Source organism: Pelmatolapia mariae, linkage group LG22 (genome assembly GCF_036321145.2).
Source record: "Pelmatolapia mariae isolate MD_Pm_ZW linkage group LG22, Pm_UMD_F_2, whole genome shotgun sequence".
Classification (NCBI taxonomy): domain Eukaryota; kingdom Metazoa; phylum Chordata; class Actinopteri; order Cichliformes; family Cichlidae; genus Pelmatolapia; species Pelmatolapia mariae.
The window spans coordinates 24,990,498-25,004,545 of record NC_086245.2 but is presented as its reverse complement, the minus strand read 5'-3'; the positions used below and the strand labels follow the sequence as shown (position 1 = coordinate 25,004,545).

Genomic DNA, 14,048 nt, shown 5'->3' with positions numbered 1-14,048 from the left:
TGAACTGATCCCATCTAGTGTTCAGTCACGAAATTGCAATAACTGTTTGGTAAACATTGGCTTTATTTCGCACACATAAACGGTGACTTTTGTATGAATATTTTCTTCCCGGTAGAAGTCATACTATTTTCTTTTTTTACATCATTACATAAATAAACATTTAACCGTTGTCATCTGCGTGTTGCCGTAAGATAAAACGATAAAAAACTGATGTCGTTTCCGTGAACCTTTATTTTGAAAGGGGAACTATTAGCCGGAAGTTGTCCAGTTCCTTTGCCTAAAGGCGGTATTTCATGTCTTATCTCTGACAGGGCGTGCTTTGTGTTTCTCCATAGCGAAGACATTCTGTATAACCACATACCCTAAAGAAGCAATCCCGGCAGTCGGCTTTATGTGCTTCGTGGACTCGTGAAACCGGTGTTTTCTAACTGCTTAGCTAACATGGCTGCTAACCCGCCGGGACAGGGCTTTCAGAACAAGACCCGTGTGGCCATCCTGGCGGAGCTGGACAAGGAGAAGAGGCGGCTGCTGCAGAGCCAGTCCATGAACAGCCCCGGAGCCAACATCCCGCTGTCGTCCAGACCCAGCCTGAAGGAGGTGAGGGACAGCGCCGAGCAGCAGCACATCGCAGCCCAACAGAAGGCCGCCCTTCAGCACGCTCACGTCCACTCCTCCGGGTTCTTCATCACCCAGGACTCCTCGTTTGGGAACCTCATCCTCCCGGTGCTCCCCCGGCTGGAGCCCGACTTCTGACTCTAAATACTGACCCCGACCCCTAAGCCCAGCTGGACAGAGACATTTAAACTGTTATTTTATGGTATCGTTGATCTGATGATGACTGATATTATATTTTTTATTCTGCCAGGGAGACTAAAACACGTCACAGACAAAATAAAATATTTGAGCGTAATGACCCGTGTTAAGCCCTCACACAGATTATTCTACTTTAATTATGCGATTATGACTGTTTCACTCAGATCAGTGTGAGTCAGGATGAGAAGTCTGCTGCTGGCATAATAACAGCTTTTATGTGGAAGGTGCTCTCATCTATGAGAGTCGGAAAAAATCCAAAGAAGCAACAGGATGTAAAACGAGTTTCAGAAATTGTGTCTCCGAAAGGAACTGAATACTGAAGATGCAAGTCTGGATAACCAGATGGAAACAGTTACCGACGTCCTGGAAGAGCCTGAAAACCCCAAGTTTACTGCATACAGTTGCATCACCAACTCATTTTGTTGTCCCTGGTATTTTAGAGCCATTTTTAAAAATGTGTGTTGTACTTTCATATGTCACAGTATTATTAACATAGCACATTTCAGCCCAGGGGTACTGACTGGTTTGTGAATATCTGGGCTCATAATTGCGATCTATAAGATCTGTGTGGGTTACAACAGTTATTTGCCCCGAATCCCTCAACAGATTACTTACTATGGAAGCACAAACATGAGATACGTTTAAATAAACTGTTAAACATATTCTGGCATAATTCGTATGTTTAATTATACAATTTTTTTTTTTTGCATTTTCTCATTTTATGTTCATTCCAAAGAAATAGATTTGAAACCTTCGAATAACAACTAACACAGAAGACTATCAGGATATCCAAAAGTGAAGGACAGTGTCCAACAGGTGAAGAAGAGAAGGGAGGGTGGAGTGGGTGTGTCAGAAGGATAGCAGCAAGAGTGAAAGGGAATTGTTACAAGATAGTAGTTAGACCTGCTGGGATGTGTGTACAGAGGCGGTGGTACAAAGGATGCTGAAGGTGGAGCTTCCGGGCAGGAGGAAAAGAGCAGGGCCACAGAGAAGACTGATGGAGGCGATGGAGAGGGCGAGTGCCCACACACATACCTGTGTCAACACACCTGTCAATCAAAGCAACCACTCCCCTCACTTCACTGTCACTTTTTTGAGACAGCCTCAAGTGGCTTAAAGAGGAACTGCAGTTCTCGTTTTTGCCGCTTCCTTGTTGGCTTCATTTTTGAGCACCAGAGTACAGAACCACAAAAACGTAACAAGGCAACAAGTTCATTAAAAATGTTGCATATATGACCATCTTTCCTTGTGTGCGTGAGGAAGAAATCAGTTTTATTTCTTTATGATACAAAAATGTATGCTCTGTTTGCAAATTTACATTTATAGATACAAAATTTGTCAAGGAGTAGGATTATACTGATAAGAAAAAAATGCTGCAGAGGCTTTGTCGTAATAATCATAGCAACCAAATATATTTCTATAATAAAGAAAATATGGAAAAAGGCAACAACCAAAATAGATGGAAACAAAAGCAGTACCCTTCTTTATCATTCTAGTTTACAACCCAGTCAGGCCTCTCAGGTCATCAGGTGCAGATGTTTTAACTGTTCCCAGAATTAGATCTAAGTGTGGTCTTGTTCTTTGGAAGGATCTATTACATCTGTGCACACGTTAAAAAACAGACCCAAAACCTCTTTATTCACACAGGCCGATACTTAAGTGTTTTGTTTTGCTGCTTTCGCTGCCTTAAGGCATCGTAAAGGTTTACACAGGTTTCTATGTTTGTGTGTTCTGTGTTCAGCACGTTGAGTTTGCATGTAGTGCAGTGCGCCATAATAAACACAGAACAAGGCATTCATAGTTTGTCTCAATCGATCAGTACTTGGGTTTTCTGGCTTTGTAGCTGATCGTTGATTCCTGATCACCCATAACCCTGACTGTTATTCACTGAGCATGATGCTGTGAATCACATTACAGAGAGAGTCATTCCAGTGAATATTTTTTTTATTCGTAATGTTCTTAATATTTATTGACCCTTTTCCTAATTTCATTTTTGAATCTGTTGACCTATTTCTATTCTTAAACCACATTTTAAAAGATTTTGAAAATATACTTTTTTAATCCTGATTTTTTTTTAGATGTTTTTATTGAGTGTTGAATGTTTTTGTTTTGTTTTGATAATCTGCTTTCCATTTGATTGATTGATTGATTGATTGATTGATTGATTGATGCACAGACGACTTGGAAATATTTATAATTCATCTTCCATTTTTGTTATTGCCCATTAAATGATCAAACAGTAAATTACTTTTGGTAAGTACTTTGGTAGTCTAAACAGAACCGTCGACATTGCCTGGGACGAAGCTGAAGCAGTCGCCGCTGACCGACATCGATGGAGATCGTTAGCTGTCCGATGCGCCGCTCGGCGCAGGAGGAACTAAGTGCTAAATAATGACTAAATAAATAGACAATAAAAATTCATTTGTAAATTAATTTGTAATTAATATTTTATTGCACGATTTATTATTAATTAATAAAATGCTTTATTTCCATGTAACATCTTTCTAATATGGCAGATGTTGATAGTGTCAGCCCTGACCTTCTGTCACTTTTCTTTCTGTTATGATTTATGTAAGAAATGGCTGAAATGACCCCTGTGCAGATGATAACTGATATATTTAGCAGTTGGTTAAACCAAGTAAAGAGAGAACAGTCTCGCTCTGTCTCAGCCGGTTGGCTCCTGCTTCTCCTCGTCTTCCTCACAAACTTCTGAATTTAGGCCGGCGTGTCATCAGTGTTTCTTTCGCCTGTTGAAACACTTCACCCTTAACCCAGTCTTCCTGACCCCGGACACCTACAAGAGAAATCAACCGTGATACTTAACAAAAAGGCAGAAATCGTCAGTTTGTTAACCTGAAGGATTAAAAACAAATTGTGCATGCTTTGTAGTTTTTTTTTAAATAAAAACCTTACAGAGAAAAAAAATAAGAAAAGGTGGAAACACGGGGCAGGACAGATTCCCAATGTACAGAAGTACTGGGGCTTTAAAGCAAAGGTTACAGGCTCAGGTGGTATTTCCATTCTTCTTTTAACAGCAGTCTGTAAATGTCTGGGAACTGAGGAGACCAGCTGCTGGAGCTTTGGGCGAGGACTGTGGTCTGGTTTTCTGATGCATTAAATGTCATTAAATGTCTCCACATTAAATGTCTCCACAATTTTACATTGAGGAACATTATTCTGAAATTGTTACACAATTTATCTCCCTTTACGTCTGGAAAACTTAGCGTTTCTCCAGCTATTTCTATTACTAACAAATGCTGTCATTAAAACCTAAATTACTTCATTTTTTTTTTAACTTTGTAAATTTCATCACTTTAAACACGTGATATAATCTTGATAACTCATTGCATTCTGTTTTTGTTTACATTTTACACGGCTTCCCAACTTTTTTCGAATTGAGTTTGTAGTCAATATCCATAAAATGCCCACAGGATTAGATAAACGCTCTAACGTGATGAAAGGTCGACAAATCTCCACATTTAGACTCAAAATAGTATTTTGAGTTTAATGTCAAAATGAAAGCCAATATTTCTTTCTGAATCAGGCCCTAATACTCCATCATACACGTGTATTAATGTAAATAATAATTATATAAGAAGAAATAAATAAAAAGAAGAAGAAAAAGAAACACCACAAAGATTAGCTTATAGAGCCCGTCTTGGCAAAGTAATGTTTGGCATAAGAGTGCATTCAGATCATGATTCTGATTACAAAAGCTGTCGGACAAGAGAGTTTTGTTTTGTTTTTTCTAATGAAATGAGTCATCATACTGCGCACATATCTGCTCTTCGTCCATCTCAAGACTGAAAGTGAAAGTCACTTTGTGATTAGATTGTTGTTTGCATTGTAGACTTTTTCGATAACCCAGTACTTACGTTTAAAAGTGTATTCCCCGGTCGCTTTCCTTGAGCTTTCCGTCATTTTCAGGGAAAAATATGTGACAGCAAAGTGCGCGTAATGAATCCTGGAACACCGTCGGCCTCGGAGGATACAACCAGTGTATCTTTCGCATTCTGGAAAAGAGGTGCGGATTTATGAGCCGCATTCCCACATGAGACCACGTCACCCCCTCGCTGTGATGCAGTCAGTTTTATAGCCGCAAAGATGAGACACAGGCGTGACGATGTGACACAGGCGCAATGATGTGACGATGAGCGAGAGCGGGTGGGAAGCTGCAGAGAGCCACAGAGTGTCAACCTAAAAAGATCTGTGTTTGGCTAGTAACACAAGGCGACTGAGGTTAAGGGAAATTCTCATTGGTCAAACCAGCAAAATAACACCAGCCCAAACCGAAAAAGGAAAGGACCTGCAGGAGGTTACTCCAGGAGGTTCATGTTCAAGCATTTTCACTTTCACTATAGACGCAGAGCAAAAAGCGGCAGTGACAAACTTACCTTTTATTTATGATAAAATATAGAAAAACTTTTATAATTGCGAAATTTCAAAGCATTATTTTAACCTTTGAAGCTTGACTTCTTGCCAGCCTGTCTGATAAGGCAGTGAAGATTTTGTAGTCTGTGATTATTTGGGGTCCCATGGCATCTGTTGGTTTCGGTGCTGATTGTCCCACTGAGTTTTTATCAGGTTATCACTCGTTAGCACAGCCATCTGCCTTAGAACACTGCATGCTTCCATCTGTTGACAAGCTTATTTACTTTTCCAGTAAGACTTGGCATGTGCAAGCAAAATGAGATGGACCCATCTCACTATTAGAGATGAGCTGAAGACTTCAGTACCACCACGGAGGTGTATGTCTAACAAAGATGTTGAATCAATAAAACCAAAGACACTTTTAGTGTTGTTTAGCAACATTCCCCCATTTTATCTTCTAATAACGCTCAGGTCAGGTCGGGGCTCCGCCTCTTTCTTGCAGGTGAACTCCAGAAACAGTTCACTAAAAGTCAAGGGTGACATTGGTCATACACACAACACACCGAGTGCCTTAGCCAGTGACAGAAGGGCCTGGAGCATTTTTAAAGCGCACCCAAGAAATCCTGGAGGTGACTGAAGTTCAAATTCCAACAGCAGAATGAGTTCTTAATTTTACTACAAGCACAGATCTAAAAGTGGCAGACTGAACTCTTTAGGCCCTTTAGACTTATCTGACAACAGAAAGAACTGAGTCTAAGCAAATATTCAGATGTCAGAAACTTTAGTAGACCAGTTTTACTTGGAACGCTTCTCTGTTCATTCATATGTCTGTCTTTGTGAGTGTGTAAAAAGCTTCCTACAGTCCTAACAAGGACTGTTTTTTGTTTGTTTGTTTGGGAAACCCCATTGGTTTCCCTAGAAAACCAATGGGGTCGGCTCTGACCCCATGGGTTCTCCAGGGTTAAAGAGGAGGAATCTTTCAGGTTCTACTGCTATTGCCTTGGGTGTCAGCGACTCTTTTCTGGTGCATTGAACTATTGCCAGCATTTCCCCAACAATCCATCTACCTAACGAGTTCTAACAAGTTTTTTTTGCCATTGTCTTTAAATTATTAAGTATCACAATTGTAATTAGATCATAATTACCTGATCACTCCCAAGATTTTCTCTGAAATGCTTGACAAGAGTAGAAGAAAAATTCGAATATAAGTGAGTACTCTACTCTGACAGGAATTAAACTTTCAGTTTATTAAAGACAACGATTAGACAATTCTTCAAAAACAACAACAACAACAACCCCAAAACAAGTGGACAGAGCCTTTTAACACTTAACTTTTAACACTCTGATCATTATATGAAATGTAATGATTTATCATCGTTGTTTTTCAATAAATCTCATTTCCTAGTGTAAGGATGTTGGAGGGCAAAAAAGAAAAAAGTTTTACTAACCGGTAGGACCTGCACTCTGAACTCGATTACTTCCGCCTAGAGTCGATAGCAGAGCGGAGGCTGTCGCTGATGCAACACTGACAGGTCTGTTCAGCCGGTTTCTCTCACCCAGGACTCTTTGAAAGAAGACGGGTTTTGAGGTAAGTCGGCTACTGTGCAGTGTGATTTTTACAGTAGAACGACATTGCTGTGAGATAAACAAAAAAATGTAACAATTAGAAAAAAGCAGCTGAATCGATTATAACCGCAGGAGCTAGGTAACGTTAGCTGCACATGGTTTTCTCGCTAATATGCTCCTTCATTCATCGGTGGAAGCTGCCCGGTGAGGTAGCCAGTATTTCTCTAAGTTGGCTAAATTGTAGGCTACATGCTGAATTTTAGCAAATTTACCGGAGAGAAAAATGTGCTTTTTTTTTAATTTTTTGGCTAATTGCGTCTTATTCAAAACTACCGTTGTGTTTGTTGGCTAGGCTGCACAGCCTATGGAGCAACAAAGTGAAGTTTATTAAATGAATACGGCTTATAGACCGCAAGCTGAGCTGCAGTGTTTTTAACTTTGTAAAACGCGCAAAATTAATATGCATTACTGTTTTGTTTCAATGGAAAAAACATGGCAGTCAGACGAATGTTAGTCATACCTGTCTGTAGCTAAGATCAACAATAAACCGAAAGCGATTTAACTGGAACTCCCTTATTAAAAACCCCAGGAGGATGACCTCTGTGCTTGTGTTACAGTCGGAGCACCCAGCGCCATGGCAGATCAGCTGAGTCCAGATGAGAAATTTAACCTCATCACCAGGAACCTCCAGGTGGGACACGCAGACAGCTGCTCATTGTTACTGGAGCATACAGGTCACACTCACATGTTTCTGCTCGTGTGTGTGTATTGCAGGAGGTCCTTGGAGAGGAGAAGGTGAAGCAGGTCCTTCAGGAGAGAGAGCTCAGGGTTTACTGGGGCACAGCAACCACTGGCAAACCCCACGTAGCTTACTTTGTCCCCATGTCTAAGATAGCAGACTTCCTCAAAGCTGGATGTGAGGTGGGTGTGGCAGAGCGCACTGTGGTTTTATTTGTAGTTGCTATTAAATTAAAACAGCCTTTTTACCCCCTCTTCTACCTTTCCTTAGGTCACTGTTCTGTTTGCAGACTTGCATGCTTACCTAGACAACATGAAAGCTCCCTGGGAGTTGCTGGAGCTCAGGGTCAAATACTACGAGCAGGTTATCAAGGCCATGCTGGAGAGCATCAGTGTGCCTCTGGATAAACTCAAGTTTGTCAAAGGAACTGACTTCCAGCTCAGCAGGTCTGTTTGCTGATTCAGAGGCTGATCTGACATCCACTCGTTCAACTTTACAGTCTCTTAAAACTTGTCTGTAGCTGCAGCTCATACTGAACATGTAGGTGTTACCATGTTTTCCAGGGAGTACACTCTGGATGTGTACCGCCTGTCCTCCATGGTGACAGAGCACGATGCTAAGAAGGCTGGAGCTGAGGTGGTGAAACAGGTGGAGCATCCTCTCCTGAGTGGTCTGCTGTACCCTGGCCTACAGGTAATAACACTGTTCATAGAACTGAGCCACTGGTGTCATCACACTGTGACAACGCAATAGTTGAAGTTTCTCAGATGTGTCCATGTCACAGCTTAGTATTAATCACAGTAACCGTATCTTGTGTGTGTCCTCATGCCCTCAGGCTTTGGATGAGGAGTACTTGAAAGTGGATGCTCAGTTTGGAGGTGTTGACCAGAGGAAGATTTTCACTCTGGCAGAGAAGGTATCCTACACCTTTGCACATTTACAGAGGTTTTCCTTTAGTTTTAGCTCAAGTCCTCTGCAGCCTCACAGCAGCGCACAGCTGCTAACGACTAAAGAAATCCAGTACATTAGTGCTGTGACTTATCATACCTTCCACAATAACACTGGTATAATTTTCACGCGATTACAAAAGCGTCATCTTGTGAAACTGGTGATATAGTGGTGCATTTCTGTTTGCTAGTGTGGGCAGCAATGGCCTAAGCCCACTTATGTCTGAGTGCGAGAGCAGTGTGTGAGCTTCGAATGATGATTTGTTACCTAAAAAGGGAGCAGCTGTACACCAATAGTGTGGCAGTGGTTTGACTGTAAGAGGCACACACTTTGCAAACTATGAAAGAAAACGGTAAACATCAAACCGGTTTCACTACTTGATGCAAAAACGCACTGAGAATATGAAGACAAAGTTGAAGGAGGAAATGCTGGAGAGATATAAAAATATCTCTTATATAAGATAAGGAAAATAGTGGACAATACCTCCCACCCACTCCATGACGTGCTGGCTAGTCACAGGAGCACGTTCAACGAGAGACTGAGGTTCCACAAATGCACCACTGAGTGACAAAAGAAATCATTCCTGCTTGTGGCTTATATCCCAGTACAACTCGTTCATCTAAGGCACAGTACAAAGTCAATAGTTACACCCTTTTTACACATGTTCTAAAGTGAAAGTAACAAATAACCAACTTTACTGGTTAGAGTTAAGTGTCAGTCATATATATTTCATCTCTGTGATATTCTGGATATTCATAATTGAGCTATTTGTATATATTAGAGCTAAATCTCATATTTTGTAATACCTGCTTTTTTACTTATGTTTTAATTTATGCTGTGTCACTGCTATTGCACTCTACTGCTGTCGCTGATGTTATCGGCACCTTGTGGTGCACGCTTTGAATGAGTTAGACTGTCATCAGTGCAAGTAGCAAATTTCCTTGAATCATTGTGATATAATTTTGAGGCTTCATTGGCCACGCTTACTTACACCTGCTCGGACTTTTGTGGAGGCTGAGACTCATTAGGTCCTTAGCTATGCAGTCCCGTGCTCAGTATTCAGTCCTTTACATCCAGAGAGGAATGGGAAGTTCATTTACTTTCCTCTTCCTGCACTCTTATGAATGTAGGGTGCTGTAGGGATTACTTTTTTAACCCCGAAGTTGGCCTGACTTTGATGCTTCAAAGGTCGTGGTGCTCTCACAAAAAGCCAAACGAGTTTTTCTGTTATAGAAGATGTAGAACATTTATTCTGTTATTATCAGAGAGTGAGATCCAGTTCTTTACCTTTCTGAGACTTTTAAGGTTTTCTCTCATGTCAGCTTCTATATTCAGTTACATGTGAAAGTGTGATAACAGACTAGTACAGAATTGATAACATTCAGCTGTTTGTGCAGCTGTTCAAGCTTTTAACCTGTGTTGTTCTGCAGTACCTGCCCTCTCTCGGCTACGCTAAACGTGCCCACCTGATGAACCCGATGGTGCCGGGGCTGACAGGGGCTAAGATGAGCTCTTCAGAAGAGGTAAGGTCATATAAACTTAGTTTGTCATGGAAGGAAGTGATTGGAGTTCAAGATTTCGACGGGAAATTTTCTCAACACTCCGTCTATCTTCATTTTATTATCTGTTTTTGCTTCCAGGAATCAAAAATCGATCTCCTGGACTCCAAAGAGGATGTAAAGAAGAAGCTGAAGAAGGCTTTCTGTGAGCCGGGCAACATCCAGAACAATGGAGTTCTCTCTTTTGTCAAATATGTCCTCTTCCCTCTACGAGGAGGTAGAAACTATTTTTCAATCTCTTCCTGCAACCTGGCTTCAGACTTCCTGTTTTTTTCAGCAAATCAATTTGAATAATCAAATGAGTTGATCATTTGTACTGTTGTGTTTCAGTGTTCTCCATCAAGAGAGACGCAAAGTGGGGCGGAGACAAAGTTTACAGTGTGTTTGAGGAAGTGGAGAAGGACTTCGCTGCAGAGGTGAAGGACGCCTTAACTGGTTTATTTGAACAATGAAGTCTTCCCGTAATGAGCTCTGATTTAACCTGTAGTTAACTGCTGTTTATAGATGATCCACCCTGGAGACCTGAAGGCCTCTGTGGAGGTTGCACTAAATGAGCTACTGGAGCCAATTAGAAAGAAGTTCGAGTCTCCTGAGCTCCGTAAACTTACCAGCAACGCCTATCCCGATCCCTCAAAGACAAGTCAGTGTCAAACCGTGTGGCTGCTGTGGCTTAAAGCGGGAGTTGGCTTCATACTGAGACTTAATGCTGTCTTACTTGTGTGTTATTAGAAGCAGGAGGGAAGGGCGTTAAGGCCGGAGGAGGAGGAGGTGGTGGTGGAGGAGAGGATGATGAGCTGGCTCCATCCAGACTGGACATCAGAGTGGGAAAGATCCTCAGTGTGGAGAAGGTAAGTTATTGTCATTTCATTATAATCAGAACTTTTACATCATTGGATAATCACTGTGGAGCTTAAAAATAATTTTCCCCCCTCTGTAGCATCCAGACGCTGATTCTCTGTACCTGGAGAAGATCGATGTAGGAGAGCCTGAGCCGAGGACGGTAGTCAGTGGGCTGGTGGCCTACATTTCACAGGAGGACCTGCAGGACAGACTGGTGTTGGTGCTGTGCAATCTGAAACCCCAGAAGATGCGTGGGATCGAGTCTCAAGCCATGCTGCTGTGTGCCTCTATGTGAGTTTCCTTTTTGGGCGCTGGGTTGTTTTGTTTTTTTGTACAAAGTGAAATTTAGCTTCAATTTCCAACTCCTCCGATCTCTGCTTGTTTTCCAGTGAGGGCGAGCCCAGAAAGGTGGAGCCCCTGGATCCTCCAGAAGGTTCGTTGCCAGGGGACAGGGTCTTTGTGGAAGGGTATGAGTCAGGCAAGCCAGATGATAGACTTAACCCAAAGAAGAAGGTGTGGGAGAAACTCCAGGTATGTTTCTTTGTGAATCTCTATAACGGTAAACCGCTGTATTTTTCCCCCTCTACTAAAGATCTAACATTTAAAGTACAGACTATAAAATCATGTGTGGTATCTGGTATTTTAGGTTGACCTGAAGATATCAGACGAGTGTATAGCTCAGTGGAAAGACAAGCAGCTGATGACCAAACTGGGGCAGATCACATGTAAGACGCTCAAAGGAGGCAACATCAGTTAAACACACAAACGCTGAAGCTGCTCCCGCTCGCCACAGCAACAGTACTTTCATCAAGTCGCCATGGCAGCAGCATCAAGCTTCGTCTGGATGTTTCCTGAAGAGTGACGGCACATGATGCCTTGTCTTACATGTTTTAAACTCTTAGACAAATTCTGTTATCACGCGTCAATGGAAAAGCATATGAAAGATAAAAATTATGTAATTAACAACCTGATTCATTACTTTTCCTTTCTTTGAAGTTGTTTAGTGTTACTAGTACACATATGGGGGAAGAAAGGGCCTTTTTCAATTAAAGGACTCTGGTCTTTATAGCTCATTCGTGGAAGTAGCCAATGAAAAATATCTCAGGTTTCCTAAAAGGGACTGAACGTTTCCTTAGTTACCTGTTTTACTGTTTGCCTTCATGGTAAATGTGAACATCAGGACTGTGGCCAATCTGCCAAATCTGCTTACTAAGTATAGTTTTATGGGTTCCCAACATCCTATGTATATAAAAATCAATATGCCTTGTACTATATGACGGTTGTATTTTGACTAATGTTGCACAGAAATCCAGATCTGAACATTAGTTGTTATAATCAAACCATGCATATTCATCTCTAATGTGTAATAAACACTGGTTGAAGTCTGAGTGAGAATATCATTAGTGATCAGTGAGACAGTTTTTGAACTATGAACACAGGAAACGGTTTAATACACTTAAATTTTATTTATAGAAGTAATAACTGCACATATTTCTCTATAATCAGCAAAACATAGATTTTTTTGACCCTGTGTGAGGAGTCAGTATAATTCACTCATCAATGATTCTGAGAGGGGGAAAGTTTTGTGCAAATATATTGAGCTGTATTTTTTTTTCCACCATAAAAAGGCTTACAGAGTTACAGAACATGTATTAAAGTGGACCCATCGTGCTCAGTTTCAGCTGCATGTCTTTATCAATGGATGAAGTAGTTTGCATGATTCACAGTTCAAAATAATAATGCTTTTTTTTTTTTAAACCCAGGCTTTAATTCATCCCCTCAGTTCATCAACCATCTGAAACATGTTGTTTTTGTCTCTTTCCCCTCAGTTTAAGCAAACATTCTCCTGATTGGCTGCTCCTTAACAGGCCCACTCTCACTTACATTAACATCCAAAACTAAAAAATGCCATCTGAAACTGAGGCGTGATGTCTGAGCTTTTGGTTCACAGGGATTACAATAATAGGTCCGCTTTTGAAAACACTGACATCCTGCTCCAGTGTAATGGTCCTCCAGGGCCAGTCACCCCAGTCATAGCCCTAAAGGTGGTTTTCAGATGAAATAGATTCTTAAATATTTCATATTTGGTAGGAAAAGGTGACTGACAGTGCTACTGGTGAAAACAATCACACATAAATAAATAGGATACTGATGAGAATTGTTAAAAAAAAAAGCATCTACTTGATATTTCACCTACTCCCGTATTTAGATGCTTTTATTCTGTTAAGTCTGAACTGTTTAGCATATGTTGTTTACAAAAGTGCATCTCGGGAAAACAAAAACACTGAATTCTTAAGTATGCTGCATCCCTTTTTGACAAATGCTTTCCACACCAAAAAGCGGGAATGATGCTAAGCTCAGTAATTTCTTCACTCAGTCTAAGTAAGGAATGGATATCCTGTCCTACAGTGGATGCTTTTGTCAGACAATATTGCAATATATATAATACAAGAGGAGGGGGAAACAGACCATCTATGTACAGAAATGCTTTTTTTTCGAAGACAAATCGTTTTCTCTGAGTTGAAATTACAACTACCTAATGGAACCTCTGGGAGGCGATCTAACACAAGCTAAATATTTGCAATTCAGCCAATGTACAGTGCTTCACCCTGAGGGGCCTCAGTAGGACATAAACTATATTTTTAGAAAAATACTCCAGAATAAAGCTATTTTAAGAAATTGGGAGTGATACTTTTTTTTTTTTGCATAAATATTAAGGAAGGCCAATACAGGCTAAGGCTTTTTGGAGGAAACACACACAAACACTTAGTTAATGTCTCTTAATGTCAGTCAGTCTCTCTTGTGAGTTGTCCTTTTTCTGTTCCTCTGGTATCAGCCTGGTTCTTGTTTAATCACCAAAGAAGTCTTTCAGAACAGTGTTTCAATTGTGTCCGCTGTTACTCTGGTTGCTGGAGGGGGAAGACAAGTGGTGGTTAGACATTATAGTATCACCATAATACAGTTACAGGAACACGCTTGATGAGTATTCCTTCCTAATCTAATTGAATTACTGAGACATGATCACGAGCTTCAGGTTACGGTTAATTAAAGCACATGCTTGCGCATTTAACTGGAAAAAAAAGTCTGTAGGCAAACCAGCAGCATCTGTACTGGGCTTGTGCAGGAGGTGACTCTTATTCTGCAACCTCTGCTTTGCTGTTACAAACAAGGACATTGCATTCTGCTTTTTCATGGCAAGAGTTCGAAGAGTT

The 14,048-nt window shown here is 40.9% G+C and overlaps 3 protein-coding genes across 6 annotated transcripts in view; 2 read left to right on the top strand and 1 right to left on the bottom strand.

Moving 5' to 3' along the window:
- The first annotated feature begins 247 nt into the window (after window positions 1–247).
- Window positions 248–1,472, top strand: LOC135932386 (SOSS complex subunit C-like). The gene has a single exon (XM_065469860.1). The coding sequence runs from the start codon at window positions 442–444 to the stop codon at window positions 751–753; it is 312 nt and encodes a 103-aa protein (XP_065325932.1). The 5' UTR covers window positions 248–441; the 3' UTR covers window positions 754–1,472.
- Window positions 1,473–6,661: 5,189 nt separating this feature from the next.
- yars1 (tyrosyl-tRNA synthetase 1) lies at window positions 6,662–12,169 on the top strand. Its single transcript, XM_065471198.1, has 14 exons — window positions 6,662–6,772; window positions 7,368–7,441; window positions 7,525–7,671; window positions 7,760–7,935; window positions 8,053–8,182; window positions 8,325–8,405; window positions 9,868–9,960; window positions 10,078–10,213; window positions 10,327–10,412; window positions 10,501–10,636; window positions 10,726–10,844; window positions 10,934–11,127; window positions 11,226–11,367; window positions 11,483–12,169. Exons 2-14 carry the CDS (start codon window positions 7,385–7,387, stop codon window positions 11,591–11,593), a joined length of 1,608 nt encoding a protein of 535 aa, XP_065327270.1. The 5' UTR covers window positions 6,662–6,772; window positions 7,368–7,384; the 3' UTR covers window positions 11,594–12,169.
- A 113-nt stretch (window positions 12,170–12,282) lies between these two features.
- The window catches only part of nhsl3 (NHS like 3), a 41,655-nt gene continuing 39,889 nt past the window's right edge, over window positions 12,283–14,048 (bottom strand). For all 4 annotated transcript variants that reach the window (XM_065471193.1, XM_065471195.1, XM_065471196.1 and 1 more), the window contains one exon: window positions 12,283–13,745. In XM_065471193.1, the coding sequence (XP_065327265.1) occupies window positions 13,705–13,745 (41 nt within the window). In that variant the 3' untranslated portion in view covers window positions 12,283–13,704. The remainder of the gene's footprint in view (window positions 13,746–14,048) is intronic.